Source organism: Chlorocebus sabaeus, chromosome 20 (assembly GCF_047675955.1).
Source record: "Chlorocebus sabaeus isolate Y175 chromosome 20, mChlSab1.0.hap1, whole genome shotgun sequence".
Classification (NCBI taxonomy): Eukaryota; Metazoa; Chordata; class Mammalia; order Primates; family Cercopithecidae; genus Chlorocebus; species Chlorocebus sabaeus.
Genome location: NC_132923.1, coordinates 75726715 through 75745620, shown reverse-complemented (window position 1 = coordinate 75745620; position 18906 = coordinate 75726715). Strand labels below are relative to the sequence as shown.

Below are 18906 nucleotides of genomic sequence, written 5' to 3'. Positions count from 1 at the left end.
GATCCCAGCAAAGGTTCTCGTGGCCAGGGATGTTGTCTCTGTAACACAGCTTGGCTTTTAGGACATTCCTCCCCTACTGAAATCTGAGAGGAACCAAGGAAAAGCAGTGGGTTAAGTTTGGGAAAATGGACTCTCTCATTAAAGGCTGAAATCATTATTTCTCCTCACTCCTTAGTAAATAATCTTGAGAGATTTCCAAGGATGTTCAGGAGGGAGGGTGGGGGAGAGAATGGTTCTTGAGCATTCGGGACTTATTTTGGCAATAAAGTAACTAAAGTACAAGCATAAAATAACTTTAGACAGATGCAGAATTATTTCAGAGGTTCTCTTTTGCTCTTTCTCCAATACAGTATTTCCTGCTCCTTGCTTTAAAAAGAAGTCTGAATGAGAGTGAGTGGCCTTAACACATCACTCACCCTCGCTTAACACATCACTTACCCTCACTTTCCTACAGGAATGTCCTCTCTTTAGAGACTCTGTGGCTATGTCACCTCCACCGAAGGGCAGATTCCCCTGTGTGCCAGTGTCTTTCAACATGATACCCACCTCTTTCCTTTTGGAATTTTGAGAAGGGTTGTCAAATGCAGCATTTTGCAAACCATCATGAGGAAGAGAAGTAAAATAAGGGATGGGGGCTTAGAAGAGGCAGATATACTCCCCCCCCCCCCCCTCCGAGAGAGGAGAGCCTAGAGAGAAAATATGAGGTTAAAAAAAAAAAAAAAACTGGAAAAGCAGGCTTACTGGCAACTTGCCAAACCCTAAAAACCACCCCCCTTTTCTGCCAAAACAATACTTTAGCAAACCTAAAATAATTGCAGGAAGCTCTTTTCCATTTTAAGAACTATCACCTGGGGGAGGGAAAAAAGGGATTCTTAAAAGGCACCCTTCCAGAGGTGTCCCAGAAACTGGGACGGTAATGACAGCCTATGTCCAGTTCTGGGCACGCGTCTGTGGATCAGAATATCTCCCTTCCCTAAGGGGACATCCCTTTCACAGATTTTTTCCTCCTAAAAAGAAAAAGATGTCACAGCTAAACCACTGTTGTTTCTGAACGTGATAGAACTTTTTCTATGGCGTCTGTGTTCAAACCCACTAGTTTCACAGTCCTGGGAGGGAGAATGCTCATTAATCTCCGCCTTCCTTTCTCCAGACCCCCGCCCCCCAAATCCGGTGAATCTTCTGTGGGCACTGATTCCTCACCACCCCCGCTTCTGAATGCCACAGGACCGAAGCTGCACAAAGTTTGCAGGATTGTGTGCATAATTACCTCTGCCGACGAATCTATTCCCACAGAAAGCTTCGCTGGAGAGATTACAATGCTTTGAGCCTTACCGCATTTCAGTGGGGGAAAAAAAAGTTACCTAGGAGGTCTGATTTTTCCAAAGAAATTTGCATACATGCAAATGTGCCGCCCGGCCTCCTCCTCGGTTCTCTACGTGCCCACGCGGTGGCCCGGGGGGTGCGGGGCAACCTGGCAAAGTTGCCCAAGTCCTCCACCGAGGTCCGCGGAGGTCTGCGGCGGGGGTGGGGGGATGGGGACGAGGAAAAGTAGTTTTGTTTGCTTAAGCACATCCTGTGGCAGCCTATAGCTGCCCGGGAGTACAGACTGTAACTGCTCCTCACTGCGTTACCCAGTAATGCGCTGATCGGGGGAGGGGGGCGGGGGGGCCGGGGAGCGAGCGGGAGAGCGAGCGAGCGAGCGAGGAGCGAGCCACGGAGAGAGCCGGGGAGCGAGCGAGCCAGCCAGCGAGCGCGAGCGGCCGCGGAGGCTCGGGACCCGGCTGGCCGCGCGGCGCCGCAGCCGCCCCCTCCCCCACACCCCCTCCCCCCCGCGGCGGCGGCGCGAGCGGGCGGCGGCTGTGCGGTGCGGTGCAGAGCGAAGGCGGAGGCGGGCGCGCGGGCAGCTCGCGGGCACCCGGCCGGGCCGGCGCGGGAGCGGGAAAGGGTGCGCTATGCCTTTAACGCCCGCGTACAGTAGGCATGTATAGTGGAGTGTAGGGAAACTCTAGGCGGGGTTAAAGTTCAGCTCATGGAGCGGCAATAGCGCTGGCTGGCTGCAGTTGAGCCGAGTTGGAAATGTGAACGCAAGAAGCAGGCTTGATTTTTTTTTCTCCCCCCTTCTCTCTCTCTCTCTCTCTCTCTCTTCCTCTCTCCCTCTTTCTCCTCTCTCACCCACACTCACGCACACCTCCAAACCGCACACCCAGACGCACACGCATACCCCAGCGCCCGGCAGTTATGTATTCTCCGCTCTGTCTCACCCAGGTAAGCTGCGGCGTGGATGCGGAGGGCTGGGGGGCCGGGGCGCCGGGGGCAGGGCTGGGGCTGGGTTGGGGGGTACCGGGGCCGTCCCGCCGGCCGGGCCCGGGGAGTGCGTCTCGGTGTGTGCCTGTGTCTGCGCGTGTTTCTGTGTGTGTGCGCGCGTGTGCCGCGGGTGGGGGGGGGGATCCCGCTTTAAGAAAGTAACTTTGTTTCCATGCGGGTGCATTCCTCTTGCACGGCCATTTGTGTGGGCACATGGCTAATGGCGCCCTCTTATTAATGCGTTAATTAATATCGGGGCGACGGACTGCGGAACGGCGGTGTTTTCGGACACCCCGCACGTGTTTCGGCGGGGTTGCAGTCCATGACACGCTAAAATCTGGCTCAGCGTTTCTGCTGCCGGGAGCAGGGATCCCGTAGTTCTGCGGCGCCCGGGAGGGGGCCGCCGACGGAGCCCACCGCACACCCCGCACGCTCGGGCCGGCTGCAGTCCTTGGGTGCGGGGAGACCTCGGGTGCCTGCGCCCAACGGCCCGCTCCCCGGAACCCGCGCTGCCGCAGCCCCCCACCGCCTCCCCGAACTCTTACTTTTGTTTATTGTTTGTCAGCCTTCGGGGTCCGGCCGCGGGAAGGACGCGGGCTGCCGTCCCGGCCCCGGCCCGGACAGCGCCCCTCCGACGCGGGCAGGCGGCGGCGAGCCCTCGGCGGAGCGGGGCTGCGTGGACGCGCGTTCCCCCGCGCCGGCCGGGTGGAGCCTGCGTCCTCGCTTCGCGCGGGTGGTTCGCTCGCGCTCTCGGAGTGAAAGTTTCGGGGCAGAGACAAGCCCACGCTGTGCAGGGCGCCTAGCGCCGGAGGCCGCGGGCCGGGTAGCGCCGGGCAGAGTTGGGCTCCCAGCAGTGAGCCGGAGCGGCGGCCCGGGCCGGACGCGACTCCCCCCGCCGCCACCACCACCACCGCCACCACCGCCACCGCGCGACTCCGGCCGCTCCGCGCGCAGGACTGGGGCAACTTTTCCTCTCCGACTCGACTCAGAGCGTGGGGCTCTCGCGCCCCAACGCCTCTCCTTTCCGTGCCCTCCTGTCCATCCCTCCCTTGTCTACCCACCCCCAGGCAAAATATTGCTGCTTCGAGACTTCAAATCCGGTCCCCTTTGAATATATTATTTGTTTTCCTTGACTAAAAGGCATGAAGTCAAAGTGGTTTTGCGCTTTTTTTTTTTTTTTAAGCGTGAGCTTTCATATTGCTTTGGTACATTGCGATCTGACCATTAATCACCTACGTGAAGTTATATGCTTCACATAAAATGTTTATTCATCTCTCCCTTAAAAAAAACTACCACTTCTTGCCTTCATTTAGTGGGAGATAACGGTTTAACCGGAATAGTTTCTGGAAGGCTAAAAAGTATCAGTAGTTTTCGCTCTCTAGATTCTGGATTTATTTCCCACATGACATCCCTTCTTACTGCAATATCTAACAGTAATAATACCGGGTATTTGATCTCAGAAGACTCTTCAACGCATCTTTTATGTTGAAATGGTCTGTTTGGGATTTAGGCCTTGCATTAATAATGGATAGCTGTTACTTTTAGTTATTGTAAAAGTTTTTTTTTTTTTTTTCTTCACTAACAAACTTCCAAAGTGCCTATTTTAGTAACTTGTGGAAGTATGGAATGAAACTTTTCCAACCACTTCTGGCAAGGTTCACAATTGCATATGGATAAGATGCAAAGTGTAAGATAATTTGAATGAATTACGGACTATAGTGAAAATGCTGAGATTCGAAGGCTGAAGTTCTAGCTGGCAGAAGTTTGCAACGCACAGAACTTGTAGATAATACCAGCGAGATGCAATAGAGGGAAAGGACCCTAACAGATACATTAGTGTCTTCTCAATTGAGCTCTGAAAAGATAAATTTATATTTGGGAATGGTGCATATATGAGGGCACCTGTATATCCATGCAGGCCCAGAGCACAGTCAGGTATTTAACAAAGTTGGCTTCTCTTGGTTCATGAGCTATTATCACATTAAGAAAGTTTTTTTTTCTTTTTTTTTTTTTTTTCGGCTTACATATTTAGCAGCGTTGATTGATGCATTCACTAGGCCTTCTTCTGGAAACACCACTAAGAGAAATGCTTATTTAGTGTAACAGTTTGTAAAGAAAATGTACAATAAATAGCGAATGAGGACTCATATTTTATGGGTTCTTCTTTTAAACATTTATTTACAATTTAATTTAACTTGCTGGAATAGTTATAATGCTTTAGAGCCAGTTTTAGGGAGAAAAACTTCGGTAGTTTATTGCTCATTAAAAAAATGCAGTAAGCACAGTGATAAAAGTACTCTAAATGAAATAATAAACTCCATTTAACTTGTAGGCAGTTTAAAAAAACTTTACCAAGAAAAACCTAGACATCTTATTTTAATCAAATATGGGCATATAATAACCAAATCAGGTACTGTCCATATAATGATAACCCAGCAGAAATTTGTAGGTGAACCTTTAAAAAAAGTAGTTTCCAGAAATATCAGCATTCAGTGGTTCTTAAACTTGGCTCACTTTCAAACAGATCAATGTTTAAGATGCTGATTCAAAGTAATACCACTTTTGAAACAGGTTTTCAGGTTTGTTTTTATTGGTGGCCTATAACTTTCTCACTGAGTACATATGTAAAATGTTCTTTTTTTTCTCTTGAATGTTATGAAATAGTACGTAGCTTATAGCGATATGTTCAGCAACATGAATTATAAGGGCATACTACTTTTTTTTTTAAACTAATCATTTATGCTGTCCCTGGACATTTCCTGCAAGCTAATGATAGTCTTTAGTTTTGATATTCTGGAATATTTTAAATTATGACTTGAGAAAGATACATTAGAAAAAATTAATACTTTAATTGTGCATATGAGTAAAGTTATACAAAATATTGTGGACTTTCACTGGCAGGTTCTTAACCTTTGGGGAGTAATACATTGTAAATACTTTTGATGCAAAATTAGGGACTTAGGTTATTCTTAATGACTAGTTGACATAGTTGTTTAAGGATTTTTATGATGAGATATATGGGCATTTGGTTGGCAGGTAAACAGAATCTTGTTGAACACAAATGCATGCAGTTTGCAGTTTTTTTGAAAAGCATATTGGGAGTATCTTCAAACACTTAAAATGCCATATTAAAATGTTTATTTTAAATGCTTATCATTAATCAAACTTTTAAATAAGATAGCATTTTGACATAGATATGAATTGTTTGGAGCTAAGTTATCCTTTGCATTATAAAATGGGGATGAAACTTTAAAATGAAATCCTCCTTTTGATGAAAGCTCACTTTGTAGTTTAAGGTAGAGTCCAGGAGTTTTTTGCATAATACAATGGAGTCTTGGTCCCCAGCATGTCTTGTATATATAAGAAAATCAGTCAATGTGAAGTTCTGTTTCAAACCTAAAATTTATGTATTTTAGAGCATTTCAAGGATGAGCTCAGAATTTAGTAATGTTTAGATGCTTTGTGGTTTGGCATATACCTTTGCAGATAAACTGTGACTTACCCCCCATGCCTCTCACCTAAAGTGTGAGAATAAGAAATATTCTCAAACATCAGAAATTTTAAAAATGTTAATGGTTTATGGCAAAGAATAATCATTCCTGTATTTTTTTCTATTCTCTCTCTACTTAAAGAATGCACACGTGTTATGAAAGCTGACTACTTCTCTTTTGGATTCTTTTATTGAAAAAGAGCAGTTTTGAAAGCTAAACTTGAAACATAGAGCCTGAAATTTGTGCAGAGAGGGAAAAAAGTCAGTTATTGAAGTGATTTATTATGTATTATATTACTATATACTTACTTTTAAAAACTGAGTCATATAGAGTGTTTAAATGATTGATTATAATTTGCTAAATTTTTAAACAACACGATTATTAAATATTTTACCAATTTCACCTTATCAGTTCACATTTGAACATTTAAAAATTTAGTAATTGCATTAATAATAATATTCTGGACATTACTGCTACTTGTGCCTTGAAAGTATATATTTAGTTAGATATAACAAACTGAGAAAGAATGCGTTTTATAATATTTGTCCTACACCGTTTAGCAAAAAGTCATCGAATCTCTCTTTGGTTTCTAATCCTCATTTATTTGAAGGTAATCTATGTTTTGGAGAGGGGGGTTATGTGGCAGAGAGAAGTTATGTAACAGTGTGGATTAGTTAATCAAAAGTTAGATGTACTCCGAAAGCTTTGTGGAGGTTACTGTTTAATTTTTTAAAAAATATATTTATATTTCCTAAGAAAATGTCATGTATAAGGATCAAACATTTTAAGCAAAACAGGAAGAAACATTTAAATATTTGAAACTCAATTTTTTTATTCAATTTTAAGAGGCATCTATGAGGGTTTTCCTGGCATCTTGTAAATATTGAAAATACCAGGTTCTGTTTCCCTATGAGAAAAGTCCTGAAATAGTATTTGCAAAAATTAAATAATCTATTTTTTAGGCATGATTATTACCGAAAGCATTTCACAATCATATTAGTAAATTAAATGTATTCATGTACGCTTTTCTTTGTTTTGTTTTTTCTTTTTCTTCTCCCTTTTTGTTTCATTCCCATAGTATTAGCCATTATGTCTTGGGCATAGATCTTTTATTTTAGCCTAATAAATGTCAAATTCATCCCTTCTTTTGTATACGAACCTGCCAAATTTTTCCTGGTTTTTGACTAAAATAAAATATATGTGATTATAATATTTAAAATGGGGAATTTAGACAGTAGCAAAATGAGTAGGAAGTATATCAGAATCTACATGCAATATTTTTAGAGGGAAAGCCTTTGTTTTCATTGATTGTAGAGATGATTTTTGCTCCTAGACTTCCATAAACATTGACTGGCATCTAAATGTTTAGGATTTGCCAATCTGGCGGCCGGGCCCTGGCTGTACTACAAGTGGTGAGGTCAAGGCTGGGACAAAATTAGATATGCCTTCCTTGAAATAGGGTTAAGATTATACATTGTTATAAGCATTTAGATAAACTTCACTTACTATCTAAAGGATGGGGAGCTAGGCCCGACAGTAGCAGCTGGTGTACCCTCGTGAACATATTAAAACAGTTTTTTAATTTTTAGCAATTTTTAAAATTTCCGATCATAAGAAATGATACTGATAGTTTTCTCTCCCACCTTCCCAGACTTCCCATAGGATCCTATGTATGATTTTGGTAACAGAATGCTCTAATCAAATTTCAAGTGAAATGAGGAATTTCTTTCTTAAGGTGACCTGCTGAAGAAAAGTTGTTTTCTTTTGTTTTCATTCTACTTATATTTTTGTTTTTGTTCATTTTCCTAGGATGAATTTCATCCTTTCATCGAAGCACTTCTGCCCCACGTCCGAGCCTTTGCCTACACATGGTTCAACCTGCAGGCCCGAAAACGAAAATACTTCAAAAAACATGAAAAGCGTATGTCAAAAGAAGAAGAGAGAGCCGTGAAGGATGAATTGCTAAGTGAAAAACCAGAGGTCAAGCAGAAGTGGGCATCTCGACTTCTGGCAAAGTTACGGAAAGATATCCGACCCGAATATCGAGAGGATTTTGTTCTTACAGTTACAGGGAAAAAACCTCCATGTTGTGTTCTTTCCAACCCAGACCAGAAAGGCAAGATGCGAAGAATTGACTGCCTCCGCCAGGCAGATAAAGTCTGGAGGTTGGACCTTGTTATGGTGATTTTGTTTAAAGGTATTCCGCTGGAAAGTACTGATGGCGAGCGCCTTGTAAAGTCCCCACAATGCTCTAATCCAGGGCTCTGTGTCCAACCCCATCACATAGGGGTTTCTGTTAAGGAACTCGATTTATATTTGGCATACTTTGTGCATGCAGCAGGTAAGTGCGATGGTGAGAATTCCTTCCACTTTCTTGTGTGTGTTTCTTTCCTGATGGCCTTCCGCGTTATGCCGGATCCTTCCTGAGCTCCCCAAGTTGCAGGCCACATGCATACATGAAGCCAGTATGGTTTCAAAGATTGAGAAACCAAAGTCTGAGGTGCCACCTTCATTCAGGTGGGAAAGCATAGCTTTGAGCGAATTCTCACTAAGTTCAGCTCTTTTGGTAAGTAGTGTTTTCAGAGGCGTTGGTAATCAGATATGTGATATGTTTAAATCACATTTTTTGATGAGGGGGTGAGTGAAGCCTCGTGAAAACCCTTTTAATAAAGCGTATATTTTAACTGGCAAATGATCTAGTTTAAAAGCATTTATTTTGGTATTGAGGCAATATTTTTAGTTGGTTTTCTGCTGGGAGTGTTTTTAACCTACTGAGGCCTCTTGAACCCCTTGCCAATTAAGAAGTTGGAGGTAAGATTACTATCAAATTGCTGATCATTTAGGAAGGAAAAATAATCACATTAATACGCAGACTTAGTAGCTTTGTATTTTGGAATTCTTAGTGTTGTCTCAGATAGCTAAGGGAAACAAACCAGCTCTTTCAGTAATTGATGGAGAGGTTAATATTAAAAATAACCAACCTGTATAGTGCATGAGCACATTGAAAAATTGCAATTGATAATTGATGTAGTGAGTTGCTTTGACTTATTATAAAATTAAACATTTTTTTTTTCAAGGCCTGTCTTACCTGTGCATGTTTCAGTATTTTGAATAGCACACAGGATGAAACTATTGAGGACTGGATAAAATAATGCGTTTTTACTTTGTTCCTTTCGTCTTGTTTTAGACAAAAGGCTCATTGTGCTATGTGAACGCTCAGGTCTTGTGTAACTTGTTGACTTTATATATGTACATATCGGTCTTGCTAGATTACCTTCATGGCAGTTAGTTGAGCCAGATGGAAGAAAGTGGGTTGTGGAATCCTACCAGTAGGTTGTTTTGGGGTTCAAATATTTATGGTTTTTTTTTTTTTTTTTTTTTTTTACAAAGGAGAGATGTTACCTATAAAAACACTGCACTTTTCTTCAAAACATTTTTAGTTCTAAAAATGTTAGTGAGTTTTTAAAGAAGTCATCTGATAGCCTGTTCTCTATTATTTTTCTCAATATATGTTTTAGAAAGAGAACTTTTGTTATCCATCTGCCCTTACATAAGAAACTGGAAAAATTAGCTTTGCAAGCATGTCACATCATCATTTGCATTCTGTTGGCAGGGGATAGATGAGTATTTTAGAGGATGTGAGCTGTAAGTGTTTCAAATATTTGGGTTTTTGAAAATGTATACTTAATTATAAGAATTGCCTTTTGCTTTAGCCAATTCTGGGTAGCAAGAATGAAAAGTCAGCACCTCTCAAGTGACCTCTAAACAGGAATAAGTAGCCCTTTTTTAACCCACTCTTAACCCTAGTGTTGTTCATTTGTTTTGTTTACTGAAAAAGCAAAGTTAAAATTTAAAAAACTGTACCTGCATAAAAAAGTACAGCAAAACGCAAAAAAAGTATAGGCGTTACAGGTGCTTTCAAGGAGCACTCTTTAAAATCTTGCTTTTACCTTTTAGATATTTAGAAAAATATAACCTATAAATTATCCTGAATAAATTGACCAGCATTGAAACTTGAAAGTGCCAACAGGTGATGCAGATCATGATGTGTGCTTCCATATAAGATAACATCAAAATGAAATACCTGTGAAGTTTTTGTCGGCGTAAGCAGTGTCCGTTCTAAGTTTTCGACTTACACGTTTCTCTGTATTTAAAGAAATGCAGTCTTTTCGCTGTTCCCATTACGTGCATTCTTTTTCGTCGTTGGTTTGTTACTGTGCTATTGCTCCCAATCCTTGAACTAACACAGTTGTTGGTTGTTGCAGTGCCTGAAGGGGTTATGTTGGTAAAACGACATTTAGAAGGTTACTTAGGAGGGTTAGCATCCTTATTGCTTATGAAAGATTTATTGACAGCAGCATAGATCAGACTACCCTTCGGTTTGGTTTTTCTGATGTATCCCAGAATCCCTTGTTATGCCTGAATGCCAGCCAAATGTTTGGCCATTGGTTTTCACGGGACCGCAGTAATGGCTGCTTCTCTGTGCGCGCAACAGGAAGATTGTAAAAGAAAATATTAAGGGTCTTTTGTCTGAAAATATTTCAAATTTGATTTAAGAGATTTAGAGACCTGTTATTTGTGGAAGGGAAGCTGCCAATACAAATATGAGGTAGATCGGTCAACTTACATACAACTGATTTGACAAGCATCTGTTATAATACTGAAGATTTGTAAACACTAAACAATGTTTTTACCTCCTTAAAAGTTTTGAGAACTTGCCAGTATTGGCAGGAGGCAGAGACTCTGAAACGTGCTTCAAGATACATGCCAAAACCATTGTGGCCTTTTCACCTATAATGCATTTTTTCTCACTCTTTCTTTTAAAATGTTGTATTTTTTTTTCCTTTCCAGAATGCCTTTTTTTCCCCCTAGATAGTCACAGAAATTAGATCTTCTTTTCCTTCTGAAATTTGTGTGTAATAATTCTTGCTTTATGCGTCCACCTTTCCTTGGTAGGAAGTTGAAATCTCAGAACATACATGTGAATACTAGAAGCAAATGCAGAATCAGTCTTTTTTTTTTTTTTAAAGCAGAGGTGATTTATTCTAAGACTCATTGAGATGCTAAAATATAATACGTAAACTACATTCCAGTTTTTTCCGTCTAAATCCAGTGGCATTAGAACTGTGAATTTTGTGGCTGGTAAACAGTAACAAATGTAATGAAATTGGAGTAATTTCATAAACCTGAGAATTTCATCGTGTTAAAAGAACAAAAGCATTTTATGCCCTTAATTTGGTCTCAATTTGAGTTGTCCTTCCCATGTATCATATGACAACTTGGAGATATTATGGTGTTGTGGCAAATGGTTTTCTTTGTGGGTGTGTAACAGTAAAGCTAATTTATGACCAGTCTTTACCAGATGATCTGTATCAGAATCTACAATATACCCGGCACGTGGCAAGGTCACAATTTAAGTTGTTAAGGTCATAACCTTAGCCACCAGGCATTTGACCTTTTAGATAAAGTTAACCTTTGTTCATTAGTAGGCACTCAACCGAGAAGTTTCTGGAGAGTTGTTTTTTTTTTTTTTTTTTTTTTTTTAACCACTTCTGTATAACTTCTGGTAATGTAATCAGATTCTAGAAAGATTGTCAGTCAAATTAGTTAGATTTTGTAAAAGGTTATACTCTTTAAGGACTCATTTCTTGGATAGAGGTAGGTTACTATATTTAGGCCCCAGAATGACAGTTTCACAATTTATATTTCATATTATTACCTGGTATGGGGTAGAATAAAAGCTCGGAGGCCGCTGTATGGGGACATTTAAAATCTAAAATTAAACAAATAAATTTATGTTTAATTCAACTAAGGCCTTTGCTAATTTTCAAGTGACATTAGGCCTAAAAGCTAAATCACAGTGAGCCATCTTCACTTTTTGCAGATGAGGAATTTTCTAACATTAGAAGTATTTTTAGCAGTCTTAAAATTCAGTTTGAAAGACTAATAAGTGACCACAATTTGTCAGGTAATTGCTTTAATTGTTAATTAGCCAGTGACAAAACGAGTTGCTATTGTCCTAATGGCAGCAGTATGAGTACTTGTTAGTTTTAAGGTAGAAAGAGAACACTTTTGCATGGTAATCTTTTAGTGCAGTGGTTACTGATTGCTTCCATACTATCCTCGTTATTATCTTTACTTAATTTTGCTTGGATCAGGAATAGCAAAGATCCTTTCAGTCACTGAAGGAGCTGTTTCAGTGTCTCGGAGGCCTGGTACCTGTCCTATAAACCTACTCAGCAGTATTACTGATTACCACTTTACCTGTACCATATTGTTCACTTAATTATGCTGACATGAATGCTCATTTCAAATTATTTAGATTCTTGTTACTTTTGCTCTGCTATACCTCATATTATTCCATTTCAGCCAAAGGAGAGCTACTCCCATTCAGGTGCATTTTAGTTTTATTTTGGCTTCGTGATTGCCATTCCTTCATATAGTAATAGAGAAAGCCGTGATATGCAGATAGACCAGATGGTCATGTTGACAGATTGAGAATTCACTTCCTACTGCTTCAGAGCAGGTGTAAGATTAGGAGTGTCTGTGTAGGGGCGTGTGTGTGCTTCGTGTGCATGTGTGTGCACATCCAGGCTGCACGGAGTGCTGTTTGAGCAATGGGAATGATTTCTTTTGTGAAATGCTAGTATTTTAAATACAGTGTAATTATACAGATGAGGTTTTCAGTGCATATAGAATATTGTCATTTTTATAAATAAATCACATTAGATTGTTACAGTTTATAACTTTATGCCAAATTAATTATGATAATTTCTTAATTTTTAGGTAACTTCCTACATTAGTTTGAGGCAACATTGCATGTCTAAAATATATTCAATATATTCTGTTAGTTACACGTATGTGTGTTTACACTCAAATCCAGGACTATACATTTTTGTAACTAAATTTCTTCAGTAACTTAACTCCCTAGTAGAAAGTTGTGCAGTTAGTTCCTGTGATTTGTAATTATTAATAAAGTGTGTTTGCCAAAAGAAGGAGTAAAACTAATGTACAGTGATATTTAAATTAGGAGAGTAAGGATCACCCTATCAAACTCTAGCTCTACGCTCAAGGTGGATTTTGTGGCTGATTGAGCTATTGTAAATTATTGACATACGGCATATTTTTAGAAATTTTAATTTATCTTTTAATCAAAAAAGATAGCGGTAGCAGTCAACAAATTTGAGATAAATATTGCTTTTACATCTTTGAGTATTTTCTGTGTAACTTGAGGATAGTAACAATATCCTTTACCTAGAGAACAAAATCCTTTTTCTAGAATGCAATGAAAAAGATGGTAGTTCTAAGGCAGAGGGTGTACAGGAATAGGGAGAAATAGTTGTTCTGGAGTAAACCTTTGAATGGAAGTCAGTTCATTTATGGCTAAGAGGTAGAGTGTGTTGGTAAGAAAATTTCCCAATGCTGCTGGCTTGGATTTTCCTTGTCTTCTTTTCCACCCAGTGATGAATAGCATTAATTTAAACCTATTTAAGGCTAGTGTGGGAGAAACCACAGCCTTTGTTGTGGTCACTGCTGTACACAGTAGGACTGGGTGTTTCATTTGGTTAAGGCCTCAAGCTGCTTCCAGAGGACACTGAACAGCCTGTCGGCATTTTAAATCTTGCACAGAAGCAGCAACAATTCTAATTGCTCACAAATGTCAATATAGATTTTCGAAACCAATTTTGAGGATTAGACTAGAAGAAAAAACGTAAAATGCAGATTGAGTTCAGTGAATGTGCTAAACACTGATTTGTTACCATTTTAGTAATAATTTTCCCATGGTTATTTAAGGGTTAGAGCTTGCTTTTAAATATATTATAAATTGTAAATCCATGGGGTTTGAGTAAGGGAAGGAAGAAGTCAGGTGGAGGGGGAAGAGAATGAATGAACTCGTATGCTTTGTTAAAGAGAAACATAAAACCCTGAACTGAATCACAAATGGAGATACTGTAAAAGTATTTTGGTTTAAGTAATGACTGTAAAGCGATCTTGGGCAGTGAGCTATCAAGTAGAGAATTTTATAATTTGTCTTCCCACAATTTTTTTGCACAGCTTTTTTCAGACTAAGACACTCTTTGGGGCTTTGGGAGTTTTTAGGAAAAAGTTTTGTAAAAATTCTTTTTAGAATTTAGGAGTCCAGTTAGAGACATCATTGCACACTTACAGATCAGAAAAGGAGCATGGAGATGTTTATTCTTTTTACTGTTTTGCTTTCTAAGGTGGCAGTTCAGAATATTGTCAAGTTTTTGGCTCTTTCCCAGTAGGCAACTGTAAGATACTCATTATTGATCCAAACTTTTGTGTTCCTGAACTTAACAGAATCCTCTAGTTGCTGCTTAGACAGAAATGACTTTTTTCCTTAGATTTTCCCCAAAATATTAGAAAACAGTTCATCATGTTTTGTTATAATTCCACAGCGTAAAGCATATTTTATCTAATGGAATTAGTCCTCCCATTAGTGTTCTAGTTAAATAAACATGGCTTATGAAGTGAAGAAGTAAGTCCAACAAGTGACAAGTTGCAGCAACTCTGAAGCAGAAGATATTTTTGCTTTTCTGTTTGTAAAACAAGCTAAATAAGACAAGACTGAGAAAAAGAAGTTCATTTGTGTTATGTATTTTGGCAAATCTTGGTCTTCTTTAAAATGTTGCTAACCCTAAAACAAGAAATGATGAGAATAATTATGATAACTAGAGATTGAAGTGGAATAACTGTAATGTTCTTTGAGAACTTTAAACTTACTTCTTTTCATGTCTTTCAAATACTTCCCTAGTGGTAGATATTTTGGACCTAGATCAATTGGGAGTAGAGAAAAGGAGATGGAAGGAAGGAAGGGAAATAACTTTTATTGAATGTCTGTTCTGCAGCAGGCACTGAGTAAGGTTTGTCATAGTCATATATTGTAGCTTGCTGTCTCTTTCATAGCAGTATTATGAATTAGTAATGCACTCTCTATTTGAACGGATGAGGATAGAATCTTCAGAGTGGCCAGGTTACATGTTCAGAGCAAGATTCAAACCCAGGTCTTCTGATTTCAAATCTTATGCTCTTCAACAATTCAAATTCATTTTATATCCTTCTTTATATCTTATTGTTTAGGGTTGGATGTCATTTTAATGTTATCACACACCTGTCTTGAATCAAAGGGAAAATAAAAAGGCAAAATCCAAACCTTTCCTGTGGAGATATTTCAATGTCAATTTCAGATGTGAGCCACAGAATGAGGCCCCACTTGATAGAGAGAGAAATGATGTTACCCTAGTCAGTGTTAGGGTCAAAATCTGGAATGATTTGTTCTTTCTTGTTTTTATAATGTTGAAATTTAGTGAATAGAAGCATTATGACACAGGTTTAAGATTTTTTGTTGTTGTTAAGACAAAGTTAACTAATTGGTTCTAGATACTTTGGGAAAGCTTTGTGTATTAAACTAAGCATTATTTTAATAAACTAAATTGCATGTAATTTTTACTATGCAGATTTTTGTACATAGTTTTATATGCACAAGACATAATATATATTTCTAATTTCCCCTGTGCATTACATATATATATTTACAGAGAGAGAAATATATATATATATATTTTTCTAACTTCCCCTAATGATTAGATTTTAAATTGTAAAATTCACTTTGCTCTGAAAAAATCCTTTTGTTATGGCTGTGTGTTTAATTATTTAAAATAAAGCAAAAATCATGTTTGGAAAAAGAATGGAATTTTATTAGTTTAAAATTAAAAAATTAAAATAGGAAGGAAAAAAATTAAAGATGGACATGTTTCATTTTCATGCCCTTAAATTAGTGAGTTTTTTTTTGTTTTTGTTTTTTTTTTTTTGGCGTTGTTTTTTTTTTTTGAGATGGAGTTTAGCCCTTGTTGCCCAGGCTGGAGTGCAATGGGGCGATTTGGGCTCACCACAGTCTCCGCCTCCCGGGTTCAAGCGATTCTCCTGTTTCAGCCTCCTGAGTAGCTGCAATTACAGGCATGAGCCCCCACACCCAGCTAATTTTATATTTTTAGTGGAGATGGGGTTTCTCCATGTTGGTCAGGCTGGTCTCGAACTCCTGACCTCAGGTGTTCCACCCACCTCAACCTGCCAAAGTGTGGGGATTACAGGTGTGAGCCACCTTGCCCAGCCATGAGGTTTGTTTCTAACTCTTTAAACTTAGTCAAGATTAGTTCTTTTTTTTTTTGAAGTGGAGTCTTGCTTTGTCACCCAGGCTGGAGTGCAATGGCACGATCTCAGCTCACTGCAACCTCTGTCTCCTGGATTCAAGAGATTCTCCTGCCTCAGCCTCCTGAGTAGCTGAGATTACAGGCTCCCGCCACCATGCCCAGCCAATTTTTGTATGTTTAGTGGAGATGGGGTTTCACCATGTTGGTTAGGCTGGTCTCGAACTGACCTCGTGATCCTCCCACCTCAGCCTCTCAAAGTGCTAGGATTACAGGCATGAACCACCGCACCCGGCGACAAGATTAGTTCTTAATAACTTCAGTGCAAAAACTCAAAGCCTCACTCAATGTAATTGTTATAATTGTAAATAGAAAAAGACCAATAAGTATAATTTGTACTATATTAATTCATTATACATATTAATTCTTTTAAGGTTTAATTTAAAAATAAGCTGCTGAACTGAACTTACAGCAAAGAAAATAAAATAGCTTTCTTTTTAAGAAATATTAATGAATCTTAAAGTTAGAGTTATGTAGCATCAGTTATGCTAGAAAGGGAAAACTGATTGTGAGACATGTGAAGAAAAGTGATTAAATTGGTTTAAAAAAAAAAAAAAATAGGACTCATATCCCATTGTCAGCTGTATCCAGTTCCATACTGTATGTATTTTTATGTCTCTGGTAAGTGCTTATGGTGGTCCCGAATAACTTGTGAGTTTCCAGACATAGACAGTTCTCAGAGCATGTGTATTCATATAAATTTTTAAATGGCTATTGCTGCAGTGCTCTACAGGTTAAAAAAAGTGAGGCGAAATTAAAACATTTAAAAAATACTGTACTATTTAAAAATTTGTATGAATGTCTGTGTAGCAGCTGCCATTTTCAGGCTGTCTTTGTTGCTATGGTTTGGTTGATTTTATTTCCTTTTGTAATTTTGCCAGCCAGTGATTGGGTAGTACATTACATTCATGCTGTTGGAGAAGATGTATCTGTGGTGAGTCAGATAGCTTGATCTGAGTAGTAATTTTTAGTAGGGAAAGGTGTTTGTCAGCGGGTAATAGAAACTGTAGTGTTACATTATCAATCTTCATTTAATTTTCAAATTTAGAGACATATTACTTAATATCAGAAATTCAGAACCATCTCTTTTGCGTTGATATGTGCTTGCCTCTCTCCTTTTTTCCTATCGAATGCACTTAGAATTCTGTGTAGTTTAATCTTAAAGGGATTAGTTATTTAATTTTAAACTCCTACATAAAATGAATATTGTACATACAGGGTCCCATCATTGTCACTTTCAAATATTCCATTGCCTTTCAAAGGAGCTGACATGACAAGTCCTTAGGTTGACAAATTCTCATCAACTTTTGTGAAAATGTTGGCTGCAGAAGGAGTAAAGTCAAAGGAGGGCCATAGACAGATGGCTCTCAGTGTTGAGATGACATCAAGCCCTTCTTCGTGGCATTTTTTAACATTCCAAATGAATGAGGGATGGAGATGCTTAAAGAGCTTACTATAGAATAAGTAATTAAGATATTGTGTATCTGCATGTAAACCCCTGTTGCATACTATTAAACAGAGCTGTGCAGGCTCACATATAATAGCAGACTAGCAATGACAATTGTAAATATCTTTTATGCTGAATGTAACTCATAAATAGTATTACACATTAAAATGTTGCTGATGGAAAACTGTATACCTGAGAGAACGTATTTTCAACATTAGGTAATTGAGAACTAACTATAAGTGGGTTACCAGTGTTTGAAATGAAGCAAAGATTCTAGTTAAGAACTTGGCAAAAGCTTATTTGCATAAGAAATTTTGCATCTTTGTATGACTATGACAAGATTTTTTTGGATGGATGCACACCATATAAAAATTACTAAGTTACTGAAGTTTCTGATGGATTCATTTAGTTGGCTTTCCTCCCCCTCTTCTTTTAAATGGTAGAGGTTCTCTTTTGGAGAGTAGTTTCAAGTAACTTCTGAGAATGAAGTCTTTGTAACGATGCTGTTCAACAGCGTAACTATTGTTGTGCATTCCTGTCAGGGAAAGATAGTCATTGCAATACTTTTATTGTATGGCCTCTTAATATGTGACAAGGACTTTTATTAAGAATTCTTTTGTTAACATACTTTTAGAAGTCTCTCCTTTCGCCACATTCAATCAGTAACTACAGTTTAAAAATATATTTAAATGAACTTTTATTGATTTCTTAGCTTACTAAGTATAGACAAAAATCTTATGTTTAAAAAAGGTTTTAAAATTAATATATTTAGAGTTTCAGTAAAATAAAATGGGAACAAAAATTAACAAAAAAGTGCCATCTCATTGGATCAAGGGTATATAATAATACACACAGTTCTATATCTGTGTAACCATATATATATATATGTGTGTGTGTGTGTGTGTGTGTGTGTATACACACATACAGTTCTTTAGAGAATGAGGATATTGCAGTCCGAAATGTTATGGTTGAAGAACTAATTGTTCTAAAGATATTTGCCCCTGGCCCCAGAAAAGACGACAAACATGCAAAATGGATAAATGTAATCCTTTGTACTTTTGCCACCTACATTTTTAAACTACAGTAACTCTGATTTCTCTAGAAAGGTCAGAGGTTTCAGACAGAAAGCTTTGTAATTCTTCAAAGAAAGACATTTTCAGTTTGGCTGTATAAAGACTGATTATGCATAGCTTTTTACTTTATGTGCAGTTGAATCTTGGAGGTGCTGGAGTGGGGTGGGGATGATGAATAAGGGAAGCTGTGTTTTGAGACATCAGAATTGGAGGGAAACAGACAGATTGGAGAGGAACATAGATTCATATTTTTGGGCTTTTTACTACCAAGTCACCCAGTGTAAAACTCAGGACAGAGCAGCTTTAACTATTCATTTTGCTTTGTGATAGGGCTTTCGATTACCAGCTCTTTAAATGCTTTT

At 38.8% G+C, this 18906-nt stretch overlaps 1 protein-coding gene and 1 long non-coding RNA gene across 5 annotated transcripts in view; one reads left to right on the top strand and one right to left on the bottom strand.

Annotated features, from left to right (window-relative positions):
- LOC103224710 (uncharacterized) overlaps positions 1-3196 on the bottom strand; it is a 144168-nt gene extending 140972 nt beyond the window's left edge. The window contains exon 1 of the long non-coding RNA XR_012089643.1: positions 2850-3196. This is a non-coding gene — a long non-coding RNA (uncharacterized lncRNA). The remainder of the gene's footprint in view (positions 1-2849) is intronic.
- NFIA (nuclear factor I A) overlaps positions 1-18906 on the top strand; it is a 386737-nt gene that overhangs the window by 3337 nt on the left and 364494 nt on the right. For 2 of the 4 annotated variants that reach the window (XM_007978531.3, XM_007978526.3), the window contains exons 1-2: positions 1855-2265; positions 7605-8136. In XM_007978531.3, coding sequence (XP_007976722.1) covers positions 2239-2265; positions 7605-8136 — 559 coding nt within the window. In that variant the 5' untranslated portion in view covers positions 1855-2238. Of the gene's footprint in view, positions 1-1282; positions 1502-1854; positions 2266-7604; positions 8137-18906 lie in introns of those variants that run through there. The other 2 variants (XM_007978532.3, XM_007978527.3) reach the window with 2 other exon arrangements.